Source organism: Orbicella faveolata, unplaced genomic scaffold (assembly GCF_042242905.1).
Source record: "Orbicella faveolata isolate gen_17 unplaced genomic scaffold, um_ofav_v1 contig_26, whole genome shotgun sequence".
NCBI lineage: Eukaryota > Metazoa > Cnidaria > Anthozoa > Scleractinia > Merulinidae > Orbicella > Orbicella faveolata.
Genome location: NW_028301554.1, coordinates 6,891,945 through 6,909,460, shown reverse-complemented (window position 1 = coordinate 6,909,460; position 17,516 = coordinate 6,891,945). Strand labels below are relative to the sequence as shown.

The 17,516-nt window shown below is 38.9% G+C and overlaps 2 protein-coding genes and 1 pseudogene across 2 annotated transcripts; all 3 read right to left on the bottom strand.

Annotated features, from left to right (window-relative positions):
* Positions 1 to 7,791: 7,791 nt before the first annotated feature.
* On the bottom strand, positions 7,792 to 8,796 carry LOC149107891 (adenosine receptor A3-like). The gene has a single exon (XM_089295973.1). It carries the CDS (start codon positions 8,794 to 8,796, stop codon positions 7,792 to 7,794), a length of 1,005 nt encoding a protein of 334 aa, XP_089152099.1.
* A 2,891-nt stretch (positions 8,797 to 11,687) lies between these two features.
* On the bottom strand, positions 11,688 to 14,025 carry LOC149107890 (uncharacterized; annotated as a pseudogene).
* A 1,949-nt stretch (positions 14,026 to 15,974) lies between these two features.
* Positions 15,975 to 17,261, bottom strand: LOC149107889 (adenosine receptor A3-like). The gene has a single exon (XM_089295967.1). The coding sequence runs from the start codon at positions 17,148 to 17,150 to the stop codon at positions 16,131 to 16,133; it is 1,020 nt and encodes a 339-aa protein (XP_089152093.1). The 5' UTR covers positions 17,151 to 17,261; the 3' UTR covers positions 15,975 to 16,130.
* Between the last annotated feature and the right edge of the window lie 255 nt (positions 17,262 to 17,516).

The window sequence follows — 17,516 nt, the reverse complement described above, 5'->3', positions numbered from 1 at the left end:
CATGCCACTTGGAGTTAGATTGGCAATTGAGTGCACATTGTTAGCGGCCCAGTGTTAATGAAGTGATAAAGATGCGGCATCTGTTTTCGTTGTCCATTTTATGGCCCACAAATTTGAATAATGACCATCAAATAACCATTGGCGCTCTTTTGTCTTAAATTTCAGTTTCGGTAAAACAAATGGGCTTGGAATGAAAATTCAATGTTACACAGTGCGCTGAACTTGTTCTTGAGCTAGTAATTGTCCTTTTAGCGACCTAGGAACACTCTCTTAGCCTCACTAGCCAAGCGAAAAAAAAAAAAAAAACCAAAATATATAGAATACGTTTAGGTCGTGTTCTATTGGAATCAACCGTTTCTGGCTGTTGGGTCTTTTCGTGTTCTATTGGGGGAAGACCGTTTTCTGTTGCTTCGTTTGATCAACGCTTTTTTAACCGGCCTCAAACCTGGGGGAAACAGTTTAAAAAGCATGACTCTAGCTCGCATGACGACTATTGCAAGGAGTTACCGCGTTTCAACCGTAAATGGTTAGAAAAGTACATTATTTTCAATCGAAGGACAAAACTTACTTAGAAAGATGCATGAGATTTTGTAAAAAGTGAAATGGTTTTGGAAGCGGGATGATCAGTACAATCTGAAAGTCCGCACATGACGAGTGTGGACAAAAACGTTAAGCTCTGTTTTCACTTAATTTTTTCTGGGAGTTTCAAGCTTCGAATTCAACGGTCATAAATTAGTCACCAAACTTGAACTCAGGCCTCTACAAATGTATATTTAAAGAAAACTCAGTACACTTCTTCAAGGAATACGGTTCCTATTACAGATGTAGAAACGGACACACATCTTTTGATAGTTCGTCCTTATTTATCATAATATATCCACAGGTACTGCCAATTCTCTTTCTTAACTGTATATTTTGATCAACTACAAAATTATGTTCACCTAGGTCTTTGTTAAGGTCATTCCCATTATTGCTTTGGGCATCCCTACTGCGCATAATTTCAAGTCTGATTAGCACGCGCGCATTAGAAAATGGCGGCTTTTTCTTTACGGCTGGACCTCGCCATAGAGGGAAATCGTCATTTTATCGTAAACGAGTAAGGTGACCTATCATTTTTTTCTGTTGTTTTGAATTGAGTAATAAATTTCTCTGTGTGAAATAAATATGGACCGATTCTCAGGGTAGAACAAAAAAACAATCGTCGGAAACGTGAATTTAGCGAGCAATCGTGACGACAATCATGGTGCTATTATAAGGATTTATTGGATGTAAACAAGGTGCTGCTGCTCCTAAGCGAACATGGAGACCCCTCATTTTTGTTTCAAAATTTAAGTTCCTATAATATAAACAATCAATAGGCAAAGTTTCACAAAAATCTCAGTGCAGGTTCTATTTCAGTGGAATGACCTATAGGGTTTGTTTTATGAGGATCGTCTTGGCTATTGTGTGACTACACCTCCCTGTTGAAACTTTTTACGAATGGCGATGTTACAGCCACATATGATGAATATTAGAATCAGGATGTATAGCGTCCAAAAGTATGTAGAATGTTTGGCTGAAATAAAGAGATTCAAAGCTGTGCCGATAGCGGCAAAAACGAGAGCAAGTGTCCAGATCATAACTATAACAAGGCGGTATGCTCGCGTTAACAGTGTTTGGTGTTTAAGTGGCCAATAAGTGGCGTAAAGTTTTTCGGCAGAAATAAAAGCCGCAGAAATTAACGAGGCAGATGTGAAAAATGGATTAGCGATCATGGAAAAAATATACAGAGATATCCATTCGAATCCAGTCGTCCAAAACTGATAAACAGCCCCGACAAAGTAAATGGAAATATGTTCAGCCACAATTGCTAACATCAGGTCAGCAAATGCCATATTGGTTACCAGAAAACAAACTTCTCTTTCGAAGTCTCCTGTTTACTGCAACAGGGCGGAACAATGGTGAGCAAGTTTCCCACAATGATAAAGGCAAGCTGGAAAATAAAACCGGTGGGCAATGCCATGCCTTCTGCCTTGTAAGGAACAATTCTTGATGAACCACTCGCGTTCTCTGAGTTAGTGTTAGCTGCTGCTGTGATATTCATTTTATGTTTTAGCTTTGACAGAACGATTGAAACCCCGAAAAACCTTAGCCGATGACTACGTATAGATGTTACGAGTATCGTTGTAGAGCAGGGTTGATTCCAGACAAAACTCAGGATCGCTGGTAACAGCAACAAACTAATTTATTTCCGTAAGGTAACTTCACGAATTTACAGCACTAAGCTTCTTCAAATTTGAATCAATCTCTCTTACAGAAGAAACTCTCGCTCTAATATACATGAGGCTTAAAGTTCTAGAAACTTCTATTAAGAGCTAAATTAAGTAGTTTGACACAGTTTCTAATCTGAGTAATTACATAAGGATCAGAATGTTCTGGAATGTTCTTATACAAATTGGTCACGGCTGAATGACTTCCGGTTCCAGATTGTTCTAGAACTTGACTTAGACAATTTTTCGTAACAATAGATTACACTAGGAAATAGGAGTTTTATAATCCACAATTTATAAGACTAACGACCAAGTGGAATCACAGCCAAATGTGTAGCTTTTTCAACTTTTGAAGACCGATCACCGAGGACTAAATGAATAATGTTCCATTAAGACGCTATGCTTTAGGTCTACCATACTTTCAAAGTCGACGCACTTTGTCAAGACGTAAGTATAGGTATGTTCAACCTTGATAAAACGGTAAATGTGTTTTTCATTTTTGGTCGATAATTGTATTTTAAATGGATCGTGCGATTAATAACTTGACATGCCGGGGGAATGAAACCTTGAGGAGGAATAAATTACGAAAAATAAGGTTTCTAAGTTCATTTGCAGCCGGGGAAATTTAAAGGGTGACCAAGTGGCACATCACGGTCAAATTTGTAGTGTTTTCGCTTTTTCTGGGACAATCATTGTTGACTAATGAATGAGTTGCCAGTAATCGGATACCCGTGTTTGCGCGAAGAACTCTGGGATCGTCAGGGGGCAAACATTGCTAGTCGCTAGAAGGAAATGTATGGCGAAAAGTTGTTTTGAGGTACAAGAAAACGATTTTTGAGATAGATCAACGCTTTTTCGCCGTCGTTTTTATCGCGAATGGATTTGGGCAATGTTGATATGTGGAATATGTAAGTTTTTGTCTGAATAACCGTGAAATATGGCACAAAATCTACCGATAAACTCAATTGCTTGCGTGAGGTTTATTGTGAAATTTACATCGCGTAATGGTCTAAAAATATTACAAAATTAATTAGGTATAAATCGAGAGGAAATAACCCAGTAAAGACTTTTAAGTTGTGTACAGGTTACTTCTGGCTTATTTGAAAGCTCAGTCATACAAATAATACTGGAAATAAGCCCGGTGGCGATCATTGTACAGTCGGGGGTTGATTTAATGACAAATGAGTCCGCGCGACTCATGCTGTGTGGCTACATTGTTGCGCAAAGCTTTTGTTTTGCTTTTACAAGCACGTATTTCAGCGATTTTCCTTTTCTATAGCAGATCAAGGGTGGCTCCTTGAATATATCTCTTAGTATTTGAATTTAAAAGTGCCATTTGTGCGGGATTATGCTTTCCAAAGTTTGGTATTGACGGTTGAGTGAAATTGCCCGACACAAAGGGTAGTGGTTCCTTCTGCAATTTTCGATTTCTGTTTTATAGCTTCTTTTCTGTCTTTATATTTAACTTCTCGGAGGGTCTTTTCTACCATTTGCTCCGGGTAGCCTCTTGAGATCAAGCGTGTATCGAAATTTTCAATATTCTCTTCAATGTATTTCACAATAAACCTCACGCAAGCAAAACGGAGTTTATCGGTAAATTTTATCACTTATTTCACGGTTATTCAAACAAAAACTTACATTTTCCATGTATCCACATTGCCAAAATCCATTCGCGATAAAACAACGGCGAAAAAGCGTTGATCTCTCCCCAAAACCGTGTTTTTGGGCGCCGAAACAACTTTTTGCCATACATTTCCTTCTAGCGACTTGCAATGTTTGCCCCTTGACGATCCCAGAGTTCTTTGCGCAAACATGGGTATCCGATTACTGGCAACTCATTGATTCAACAATATGTTCCATTAGTGATGCAAAATGCCTCGGATTATTGGCTTTCAGACAAAAGTTCCGAGAACGCGAAGGGTTCATCAAGAATTGTGTCTTTCAAGGCATAAGGCATTGCATTGTGCTCCTTTGTTAGGTTGGAGTTTGTTTTTATTGTTGCAAGAGAGTTGCACACATTCCGTTGGCTGCAAACAGGCCGATACTTTGAAAGGGAAGTTTGTTTGTTTGTTTGTTTTTTTTATCAATATGGCGTGTGTTGACTTCATGCTAAGAGTCTCTACCAATTTACATTTGCTCAGTCGGTGTTAGCTGCAAGTTTTGGACAGGTAGATGAGACCGCCGATGTTTTTTTTCCGATTTTCTAGCTTTATTAAGATCATGAATTTAATATTTCTTTCACATTCACCGCGTTAAATTCTGTGACTTTTTGCCACAGCGTATAACGAGTTATGGATGCACGCGGGAAGTTTGGAGAGCACGAGCTCCAAACTTCCAAAGTGCATCCATAACTCGATATATGCACAGCTAAAAGCATAAAACAATTCTTTTGTAGCATAACGACGACAACTTGAGCGCTAGGGCATGTTTTATTTGTGATTGACTACAAAGTTCTCACAATGCACGGTGAACGAAACAAAAAGAATAATATTGCCTGGTTAAAAACACGCCACAAAAAGCTGAGCAACGGTTGTGCCAGAACGCTTCATCTGGTTTCTAAAATTGTTCATGAATAATTCGCTTCTTCGAACTAGTAAAAATGTAGGAAAACAAATTTACACACTCAATGAACATATAGACAAACAATGTAAAATACATGTACTTATGCAAGCTTTAGTCACGCGTCACCCAAGTGTAATATCAAACAGTTATTTCACTAGCGCGCGTTTTGGATCTGAGTTGGCTATAACCATCTCATACCTAACAAGCGCGAGTGCTTTGACAATGAACATTAAACGCAACACACAATCAGACATGTGTAATTAATGAAAAACTCGTGGATATGGGGGTGGGGCATTTGTTGGGGCCTACGAGAAACCAGACTGAAACCTCTCAAAATTTTGTTGAGTGAAAAACCGCTCAAAAAATCACTCAAAACTGGCAAACCACCGAACATAGTGATTGAAACTACCTTTCACAAGCTTGAATACAGTTAACTTGATACAGGATGAAAGATGCGTACTTTTAATTCTTGGAGGGATCAAGACATTTTCATTTGAAATCATTGCCTTGCTATAACTTTTTGGGTTACTGTTAACCTCTCGCATGCTAGATTTTTTCCCTAAAAAGGCAATTCAATGTTATAAATGCCTTAATTGTTTTGAGCATGAGAACTTACATTTCCCTCCACTTCGAGGGTGGAGTAGATGATTCTAATATGCAAATCAAACTTTGTTTTCTAATTCATGTAGAGAAAATGAGTGTTTGTCTTCTTGGTCCCCAAGTCGATTATTCCCGGATTTCCCCGTTATTAGTCGGTAGCGAACCCTCAAATAAAACGTGTTCGCTTTACCCTTAGCCATTGAGAGAGCGAACAGAAGAGGTTTGACGCCCAATGTAGCTGGCCTTCAGCATTCGCTTGAGACATCTATATAGCAAACCTCATAAACATGTACGGATTTACCGAGGTGAAGTAAAGAGGGCCAGGAACAAAACGAACGCTTTGCTTACCTCCAAAATCCGAGAACCGAATGCTGAAACATTGCATGCTAAATTAAGGACGTTCACCCGAAAATGTTCTACTCGATAGATTTTCTTCAAACTTCTAATACGGACAGATAATGAATTACTTGTTTCAGGAATGAAAAAAAAATGGGGGGGGGTTCACGGACTTCGTTTCAGAGATAAAGCATGTGGAAAAGTAGTCTGATTTTGAAATATTGGTTCGCGTAAATCAGCATGGTCTCCAGGGTTTTTAGCTTTAAATATCAAAGATGAATCAACGAAGAAAAACTATCCTAGTCATATTTTGTATAAGTGAATCCATTGCGTATATAATTTCAAATTTTGCCAACGTTTTCACAAAACTTAACCCTTCAATAGGCATTTGAAACCGCCACAAAGATAAACGAAGAGCTAAAAAGAACGAAATTCGATGGTGCATTTTGCAAAAAATTCAAACTTCTAAACGATAGATTTTCTTCATATTTTTAGGTAATAGTATGATCGTGTCAATTGTAATGCCATGCATCTTATCCAAATGTAACTTTCTTTGTTTGGTGCTTTATTAGCGAATACTTAACTACTGCTTGTACTCTGAATGTGATAATCAACCACAAAATTCCCTTCACCAGATAATCCAAAAAATAATTTAATTCATCTGTTCAATTCACCAGTTTGCTCACAGAGCGCTTTGATATTACTCAGCGCGCACTCGATGCATGACGCGCTTGAGAATTTGCGTGCGTGTTAAGGATGCGCAGAAACAATTAGCAAGAACGTCCTTAAAGTGCCTATGAAGTGAAATTTTCCCCTCTTTTTTTCCCCTAAAATATTGAAGTCTATGTTTCTCTGATTGGTAATGTTCGATTTTGGGCTTCGGAAAAGTGCCCAATAATTTTTTTTCCTGCTTCGAAGTTGGGCAATTCAAGTAAGAAATGTGCGACATTCCGCGCGCGGTCAAAATAGGCAAATTAGGACCGTTGACGTCATAAGGTGTGTAAAACTTTCCAGCCATCACAGCAGCTGAGAGAAACAGGCGAAAGAATGCCGGGAAGTTTTCTGTTATCGGAGGGCCTGTTTTGGTGAGCTGTAAAAACACCACTTACACGCAAGGCGTTGTCATACATATGTTTCCGAAGGACGACGTCAAAAGGGCACAAGGTTTCTGATTTTTTCGGAGAAATTGGCCCAAATTCTCTTGCTCATGTAATTTTGACCAACCGTAAAATTATTCAGCGAAATAATAAACATGCCATGCCTTATTGCCTTAAACTGGTTGGAAATTTGTTAAATATAAGTTTACATGTTACATGGTCCTGAACCAAATTAAACATTTCTTGTAGTTTAGTTGTGGTTAGAGGCGGTGTACAAACGGACTTAAGGTTATTCCTCAGAATTCCATTGCGCCTCCCTACTACGCACGATTTTTGCGTCATTAGCGCGTGCACATACACAACATATACAAAATGGTGGCTATTGCTAAACCAAACGATTTTTTTTATTTAGTTTGAATGCATGGATCACCTTTTTTATAGACAGTGAATATAGAAAATGAGAGCATAGCTAGCGTTTGGAAAAGATAATATGTGCTCTCAAGAACACTGCGTGTTTGGAACATATTGAAACGCCATCAAATTACTCGTTACAATTGCTGGAGTACATTCATTGATGTTTTTCTCACTTAACTTTCTCCCTTTTTTTCTGCTCTCAAAAAGCGTTAAGTGGATGGTTCAAATGTAAACGTTTCTGAAAGGAGATAGTTTAAGGAATTATGGGGTTTATTGAAGGTCCTCCTGGTCCTAAACGAATACCGGGAACCGAATACCTCCTTTTTTATTTCAAAATGTAAATACTCTTGAAGTAGGCAGCTAACAGGTGAAGTTTGAAAGAAAATTTATTGGGAGTTCTATTTCAATGGAATTACCTTAAAAGACAAAATATGCGTGTAAACAAATTTATGTAGAATGCTTCCCTGATCACGGAAAACATGTTTCGCTTTGCAATTCAAAAGCGTCTCATCTACAACATCAACTCAGAGTTTCTAAACTTTGGCATCCAGAACTTCTTGATTAAACTTGAGCTGCCGGAGACTGTTGTCTGTTCGTAAAGTTCTGAGCTCTGTCCCCGGAGTCTTGTTACTTCTTCTATTAATATTTAGCATGTTTGGCGCCGCTGGTTTTCTTAAACAGCACAAAACCAGGGCTTTTCTAAACTCAGGTATTCTTAATGCGTACACAACTGGATTTGCAAACGAATTGGAGTAATTTATAACGTTCACCAGGTCATAAAATTTCCACGGTATTTGGACATCAAAGACATAGATTAAACAGTTGAAAATAACTAAAGGGATCCAGGACAGTAAAGAAGGAATAGACACAAATAGCAAGGTCTTTGTTAAGCGTTTGTTTCGCGAGTCTCTGTTTTGCTGTTGTGAAGCGATATTTCCGCGTCGAAACTTTTTCCAAATGCCGATGTTACTGCCACATATGATGAATATTATAATCAAGACGTATGGCATCCAATAATACATAGACTGACGTTTTAATGAAAACAAGAGGGCGGTGACGACGACAGTCAGTGCCCACACCGTAAAAATAATAATATGGTATGCTCGCATTGACAGTGTTCGGTGCTTAAACGGCCAGTAAATGGCGTAAAATCTCTCACCAGATATGAAAGCTGCAGAAATTAACGACGCCTGCGACAAAAAGGTATCAACGATTGCATAGAAAATTGACAAAGACATCGACCAACCACCTTTCCAAAGTTCAAAACTGTTACCAACGATGTGAATGTACAGCGGTAGGGACACAGTTCCTAACATCAGGTCAGCAAACGCCATATTGATGACTACAAACAAACTTCTCTTACGAAGGCTCCTGTCTACTGCAAACAGAACAATGGTGAGCAAGTTTCCTACAACAATAAATACAAATATCAAAATAAATGCGGTGCACAATGCGATGCCTTCTGCCTTGGAAGGAACAATTCTTGATGAACCAGTCGCGTTCTCTGAGCTATTTGTAGCTGCTTCTGTTCTCATCATATTTCAGTTTCACTGAACGATTGAAACGTCGATTAAACTTTGCCGATAACAACGTATCGTTACTTGATGAGAAAAATAGGAGTTCTGTAAACCGCAATATATGAGAATGAGGAGCGAGTGACAGATCAAGACCAAATTTGTAGCTTTTTGACCGTTTTAAGACCAATCATCGTGGACTTATCTTTCACATGACATATCTCAGTTGACTTGAAACTGACGCAACCTGTCAAGACATATTTTAAAGAAAAGTTTTAGAATGATTATATTGCCATAATTCGTGACTAAGATACGTCATCCATCAAGAAGCTTGCATCATGTTCCTCAGATTTGACGGGTTGATCAACGGAAGCATCTGTTGTGTTTTTTTTCTCTTGATTTTGAGGTAAAGGTTTCAAATGATGATTAGTATGTTTTGCTTCAATTTATTTCCTTAAAACAGTGAATGAGTATGCTTGTTGTTCATATACTCCATGGTGGTTTTACGGAAAAGTTTGTAAAGACCTGACGGTTATCTCAAAGGTTTGTAAATAGTTCACTTTAATAAAACTGCACAATTAATTTCCCCAAGCATTAAGCAGGAAGTTGATTGTAAAAAATAGTTTGAGAAGGTTAATTTTGACAGAAAGCAAGGTGCAAGTGCTGTATCGTGACGAGGAAACAGCTCATGCGCAAAACCGTGGGCGTTTACCTAACAACGTTTGACGGCACCGAGTGGCACATTGTCAACTTTTTCCTTGATGTACGCCAATTATTAATGGTTAACCAATCAAAAGTCCACAGCTTTTATGAACTGTTCTTGCTAGACTGAATTTGAATTTCTTCAAATGGTTAGAAACTATTGGCTTAAAAAACCCACTATGAATAAATTTTTGCAAAAAAATGCAATGGAAATCCTCAATCAAAATAGCCCTCATTTCTGAGGACTAAATTATCCTGACTTTCGTGTTCTTTTGCAAGAATTTAAAATTCCTAATGAGTTTGGTACGCAACTTAACATTAAAGGAATTAGTGCTCGGCTACCGTGAAAAACGCTAGTATATTTGTTTAAATTTACATGGAAACGTCACAGAACTGTATTTTGAGACAGGTTCTTACTTAAATTCTGGGGATATTGTGAATTTTCATCTGCACTTCCGCGGATTTGTAAGTCTCATTCTATTTTAGTTTATTAGCCAATTATTCTTTGAGGTAAAAAGGAAGGCACGATAGCCTAATAAACAGCTGGGTAAGTCATTGATAATTTAATACATGTAGTTGCTTGGTTTGCGTGGATATTGACTTTTTATAGTTTATGGAGTTCTTCAGTAGTCCATTGACATTAGGGGTCTTCGACGTTTTTCTTTTTTAAAAATACATGTATAAAGTGATTTACATGTGTAGAGAGATTTATAGGTGAAATCAGGAGATATATCCACCAGACCTACTGTAGCTTTTTAATTTTACTTTGTTCGAAAATTACCATCTGCGACAAGCTAATCATCGATATTTAGTCTCTGACGGCGCTCGAAATTAAAAATATCAATTTGAAGGGGAGATGTTTGCCTTTCGAACTTTACAAAAGAATAAGGAACAGAATCATATTTACTCAATGTCTCGTTTGATATTGAATTTCTAAGAGGTATTTATCTTCTTGGACAACCATACCTTACAGCTTAAGAGGCTGTCCGTGTAAGAACCGACCACTCGATTTTCGGCCGAAAAGAGAATTGCTTCAAATTTTCTGTGTGAAACAGTTAGTCCATATGATAAACAAAAATAGCAATAATTTGGCTTTTGCTATTTTTCAATATTTCTGGCGACGATTTCCGAGTACGGTCCAAAGCCGTAAAACCGTTCTGTTTCGAGTCAAATTTAGGCGTTGCGCGGAAGGAGCTGAAAAATTACGCTTTTACTCAAATACAATAAAACTTACATATGATTTTATTTCATGTTTTTTCTTTCGATTAACGGTAAAATATTGAAAATCGGGCTGAAGAAAAATTAATTATGATTTTTTGAAAATGCCCCACAGAAGGCCTTCGCAAAATTTTAGCGGGCATGTTGCTGGTTGAAGGAGTGTTTCTCAAAAGTATAACGTGACTTGGAGCCCTGACCAATATCCATGTCTAGTACTAGGGCTAGTGTACCGAGAACTGGAAAAAAAACTTTGGGCACTAAGCTTTTGGAACTACAGGAGTTTGATCAACACAGCTAATTTCAGACGTGAAAGCTTGCCTGACACAATTTCGCACCGATTATTGTTTTTAAGTTCCCCATATAAATTCTTAAGTGTCATTGTCGGAGAAAACCGGGCAGTACCAAAAGATCGAGGTCGACCGTTTACATTCATCTTTTCACAGTATAAAAGCTATCCGAAAAGATTAACAACCACGACATTTTCCGAGGTAGGCGTTCGTTTTTCTTCGAGATATCGCCACATCGCGATTTTGGCCCTCAAGCGGTCTAAAATGATCGAAATTTCGGACAACTTTAGATGAGCCTAAAAGGTACTTCCTACAAATTCCAGAAACTCTTATTTTCATGAGATGATATTTGTTTCCTTATTAGTTGATTGAGAAATATTAGCGGTCTCTCGCATTAATTCTACGGTTTTCACGAGGTGCCAAATATCGCCGCCGAATCGTTAATGAGCGTGACCCAAATTTTAGCCATTTTCAGCGAGTCGTTTTTCAAAAGTGCAGCAGTTTATTTCCACAGAAAGACATTTTTGTGATGGTCTTTTGCACTGTTATCAATATACAGTTTAGTTAAAAATTGGTATCTACAGGCAAAAAATAGTTAGCTGGACTGCAGAATAGAGTTTTTAAGCTCTGACATCGTTATTAACCTATGTAAACATTTCAAACTTGCCAAATCCTTACCATTACTTAGGCTAAATTTTCCCGCGAAAATTCTATTTTTTATATTTTGGTAAATCATGGATAACAATCGCAGAAAGTAGGTATAAGGTAATATTCTTCGCTAAAAATTTGGCGGGAAATATTTCTGACTATGATGATTTTTTTTGGACTTTGCGAGACCAATTACTCCGATTTGCCTGTAGATACCAATTTTAACTAAACTGGATATTGATTTCATCGGACAAAGGATTCTATCATACACATCCTTTCCGTACTGTGGCTCGGAAGTCATACTGCGTGACAGTAAGACCAACTCGCTTTCCAGCATCTCTTACGGCCACCAAGAGGAAGTTGTTGTGGTAACAGCCTGCTTCGTCACTCCTAAGACTCCCTCGGATAATCTGGGGGTGATCCTTTTTTCACAACCTCCAGTCTGTTTTCAATAATTGATCGAGCAGACTGCATACTAGTCCTGCTGGCACGAATCAAAGATATGGGCATATGATTTCAGCTCAACCTTCCCATTGCTAGCATTCTTAGTTATTACCGTTGATATGTGCCAGTTAAGGCCTCGTTTTCCATACCAATCGGACTGCTTCTCACGATATCTAATTTGAAGAAATTTCATGGCCCCGTCCATTATTAGGATAGCGGACGTGTCGTCGGCTGATCATGATCTAAGTGCATCTTGTTTTTCCTCTGCCTGGTTTATCGAACGAATAACGTGGGCTTTCCACAGTAAGATATCTGACTTTGCGCGGTCAAAATCATATAGCAGATCCTCTCGTTGTTCTGAACTGTAAGGTGTGCAGGATGACGCTTCGAACTCCAGTCTGACATCCTGCAGTACATTCTTCATCCCTTGGCAGTCATCGCAACTGAATACGTGCTCATGAGAGCAGGGTTTCCGGAAATCGGCTTCGACAGGATCACTGGGCGCAAAATGTCGACAGTGGTCAGCGCAAGTAGAATCATGTGGCTGGCAATGTACGCGGAAGTCAGTCTTGAGATAGCGTTTTGCATGTCTGAGCTTTCTACGAACATCAAGACACCACTGTTTCTCCATTCCTCCTTTCTCAAGAGTTTCAACCAGTGTCTCAAGAGTCTGAAATCCCGCCGCGTCATCAGCTGCGGTATTGTACAAGCCCTGGAGCGACTTACGCTGAGATGCGTCTTGAACATCCAGGATTTTGAACAAAGTTGACCTACTCAGTGGTTCGTGACATTGTTCTTTACAATACTCCAAGTATTGTTCAATCATTGTAGATCTGGTCACTGTCCTCACAACATTAGGCATCTCTATTCGGTCGCCACTTTCGAGGATTAGTATTTTACTACCATAAGAAACGTCTTGATAGAAGTACAGTCTATTTGTAAATTCCACAAAGTAATCGACCTTACTCATGTCAAGACGTACGCGGGGCTTGGTTGTAACTTCAGGGGTTGTACCAGGGCCGCTTAGATTAGCATGAGAGCGTGCTTGCTTTATTTCCCATGTGGATAGTTTTCCGTATGGTTGGTGAATTTTTTGCAGCATGCATGCTCATGGGATATCTATATGCGTAAAGGCTTAGTATCTGTCTCTTTAAATTCTTAGTCTTAGCGTTCTTGTACGCAGTCATAAGTACCACTAGATCACCAGGTGGCGAACCGTCAAACTTTTCTCCTTGTGTAGACTGAGCCATGGAATTGAAGAGCTCGTCGCCAATATGCACCTCCAAGTGCTATTGCACTGCACACTAGCAAACAGTCTTCACTAGCCTTTTGTACAACACTCAACTGTTCTGCTTTGCTCAAGTTGTTCAAGGGGGTTTTCAAATGGGAGATAAGAGGCTCCCGTTTTGTTTCTTGTGCAGTGAGATTTGCAATCGTGTCCATAGCTGCGTTTTAAACACGAACGGTATCTGTAACTAAGGGTGTTGCAGGAGACGCGGCATCTCTTCCCGGAGTCCAGCATGGAGTGGAGGCGATATTCTGAGGAGTTGGAGGCTCACGGAATCGGGGCGAGGTGACGAGGAGGCCTATGGTTTCCATGGCAGCCTGGTTGGCAAGTCTATGAAAATGTAAAAGCAACTACATTTGTCAAGTCAAGTCACGCTATTAACAAAGGTGACGGTAAAAGTGATTTTTCACTCTTTCTTTTTCAAAACGGGTTGCACTCGCTACATACCTTTGATGGGATGTCTTGTCTTCAGGTTCCTTGGGGTACAGCCAGTCTGTTTTTTGAGCAACGTCTTCACTGTGTTGCTTGCTACACGTTGCGCAGATTGCTAGTATTACAAAAATAAATGTTTATAAACTTTCTCATAAGGGTTTGAAAATTACCTAGAATCTGCGGCATGAAGATCACACGATTACATACCACGCCCACCTGCCCCCATCCAAAACGAAAAAACTCGTAAGCCCTGACCAACCAGCCGGAAGTTGTATTACTAAGCAACTTTGTAAAGAAATGAGCAAGTTTCGTTAATATTGTTGTTTTGAATTTGTGTAATATTCATATTCGGAACAAACTATATTTCATTGCGGCAGGGTGTCCGATAATCTCCCAACTAGGCGCCAAAACCACACTCGTGAAATGACTCAGGAAAATGAAGTCTGTATTACCGTTAGGGCATTAAAACGTAAACAATATTCAGTGGTTACAAAATAAAATCTTCAAAGCTAAAACTTACGCGACTTAAAGGGTCTAGCTTCTCCAAAGATGTTTAAAACATCCAAACATGAATCAACGAAGAAAAGCTATCCTAGTAATATTTTGTATAAGTGAATCCGTTGCGTTAATAATTTCAAATTTTGCCAACGTTTTCACAAAACTTAACCCTTCAATGGGCATTTGAAACCGCCACACAGATAAACGAAGAGCTAAAAAGAACGAAATTCGGTGGTGCGTTTTGCAAAAAATTCAAACTTCTAATGGATAGATTTTCTTCATATTGTCAGGTAATAGTATGATCGTGTCAATTGTAATGCCATGCATCTTATCCAAATGTAACTCTGTTTGTTTGATGCTTTATTAGCGAATACTGAACTACTGCTTGCACTCTAAATGTGAAAATGAACCACAAAATTACCTTCACCAGATAATCCAAAAAATAATTTAATTCATCTGTTAAATTCACAAGTTTGCTCACAGAGCACTTTGATATTACTCAGCGCGCACTCGATGCATGACGTGGCTTGGGAATTTGCGTGCGTGGTAAGGATGCGCAGAAACAATTAGCGCGAACGTCCTTAAAGTGCCTGTGAAGTGAAATTTTCCCCACTTTTTTCATCCTAAAATATTGAAGTCTATATTTCTCTGATTGGTAATGCTCGATTATGGGCTTCGGACAAGCGCGCAATAATTATTTTCCTGCATCGACGTTAGGTAATTCGATCAAAAGTGTGCGACATTCCACGCGCGGTCAAAATAGGCAAATTAGGACCCTTGACGTCATAAGGTGTGTAAAACTTTCCAGCCATCACAGCAGCTGAGAGAAACAAGCGAAAGAATGCCGGGAAGTATTGCAAGCGAAAGAATGGGAAGTTTTATGTTGTCGAATGGCCTGTTTTGGTGAACTGTAAAAGGGCACAAGGTTTCTGATTTTTTCGAAGACATTGGCCCAAATTCTCTTCCTCATCTAATTTTAACCAACCCTAAAATTATTCAGTGGAATAATAAACATGCCATGCCTTATTGCCTTAAACTGGTTGGAAATTTGTTAAATAGAAGTTTACATGTTACATGGTCCTGAACCAGGTTAAATATTTCTTGTAGTTTAGTTGTGGTTAGGGGCGGTGCACAAACGGAGTTAAGGTTATTCCTCAGAATTCCATTGCGCCTCCCTACTACGCACGATTTTTGCGTCATTAGCGCGCACCCACGAGCGCGTGCACATACACAACATATACAAAATGGTGGCCATTGCTAAACCAAACGATTTTTTAGTTTGAATGCAGGGATCACCTTTTTTCTAGACAGTGAATATAGACCAATTTCTATTGCAGAGTTTTAAACTATCACTGAAAATGAGAGCATAGCTAGTGTTTGGAAAAGATAATATGTGCTCTCAAGAACGCTGCGTGCTTGGAACATATTGAAACGCCATCAAATTACTCCTTTCAATTGTTGGGGTACATTCATTGATGTTTTTCTCACTTAACTTTCTCCCTTTTTTTCTGCTCTCAAAAAGCATTAAGTGGATGGTTCAAATGTAAACGTTTCTGAAAGGAGACAATTTAAGGAATTATGGGGTTTATCGAAGGTCCTCCTGCTCCTACACGAATACCGGGACCCTCCTTTTGTATTTCAAAATTTAAATGCTCTTCAAATGAGCAGCCAACAAGGAAAGTTTGAAAGAAAATTTATTGCGAGTTCTATTTCAATGGAATTACCTTAAGAGACAAAATATGCGTGTAAACAAATTTATGTAGAATGCTTCCCTGATCACGAAACATATGTTTCGCTTTACAATTCAAGATCGTCTAATCTACAACATCAACTCAGAGTTTCTAAACTTTGGTATCCAGAACTTCTTGATTAAACTTCAGCTGTGGGAGACTGTTGTCTGTTCGTAAAGTTCTGAGTTCTGTCCCCGGCATCTTGTTACTTCTTCTATTAATATTTAGCATGTTTGGCGCCGCTGGTTTTCTTAAACAGCACAAAACCAGGGCTTCTCTAAACTCAGGTATTCTTAATGCGTACACAACTGGATTTGCAAACGAATTGGAGTAATTTATAACGTTCACCAGGTCATAAAATTTCCACGGTATTTGGACATCATACACAAAAATTAAACAGTTGAAAATAACTAAAGGGATCCAGGACAGTAAAGTAAGAATAGACACAAATAGCAAGGTCTTTGTTAAGCATTTGTTACGCGAGTCTCTGTTTGGCTGTTGTGAAGCGATATTTCCGCGTCGAAACTTTTTCCAAATGCCGATGTTACAGCCACATATGATGAATGTCATAATCAAGACGTATGGCATCCAAAAATACACAGAAAGTTTAACTGACAACAAGAAATTTGTTGCACTGAAGAGGGCGGCGATAAGAAGAGTCACTGCCCACACAGCAAAAATAACAATACGGTATGTTCGCATCGACAGTGTTCGGTGCTTAAATGGCCTGTAAATGGCATAAAATCTCTCACCAGATATGAAAGCTGCAGAAATTAACGACAACGTCGAGAAAAAGGTATTAACGATGCCGTAGAAAATTGACAAAGACATCGGGAAACCATCTTTCCAAAGTTCAAACCTGCTCCCAACAATGTAAATGTAGAAAGGTAGCGACAGGACTCCTAACATCAGGTCAGCAAACGCCATATTGATGACTAGGAACAAACTTCTCTTACGAAAGCTCCTATTTACTGCAAACAGAACAATGGTGAGCAAGTTTCCTACAGCAATAAATACAAATATCAAAATAAATGCGGTGCACAATGCGATGCCTTCTGCCATGGAAGGAACAATTCTTGATGAGCCAGTCGCGTTCTCTGAGCTATTGGTAGCTGCTTCTGTTCTCATCATATTTTGGTTTCACTGAACGATTGAAACGACGATTAAACTTTGCCGATAATAACGTATCGTTACTTGATGGGAAAAATAGGAGTTCTGTAAACCGCAATATATGAGAAAGAGGAGCGAGTGACAGATCATGACCAAATTTGTAGTTTTTGGACCGCTTTAAGACCAATCATCGTGGACTAATCTTTCACATGACATGTCTCAGTTGACTTTACACTGACGCAACTTGTCAAGACTTTATAGACACCCATGTGCAACTTAATACGTCTGCGAGCGTGTTATGACTGCAATGTTTACCGGCTTCAACACGGACATGAGGTTCACACTTCGGCCTTTCTGCGAAAAGAAAACGACACAGGGACTTCAAGA

What these genes read in the sequence shown, in the direction of transcription:
- LOC149107891 (XM_089295973.1), bottom strand. Translation starts at nt 8,796, where the DNA reads ATGATGAGAACAGAAGCAGCTACAAATAGCTCAGAGAACGCGACTGGT.
- LOC149107889 (XM_089295967.1), bottom strand. Translation starts at nt 17,150, where the DNA reads ATGATGAGAACAGAAGCAGCTACCAATAGCTCAGAGAACGCGACTGGC.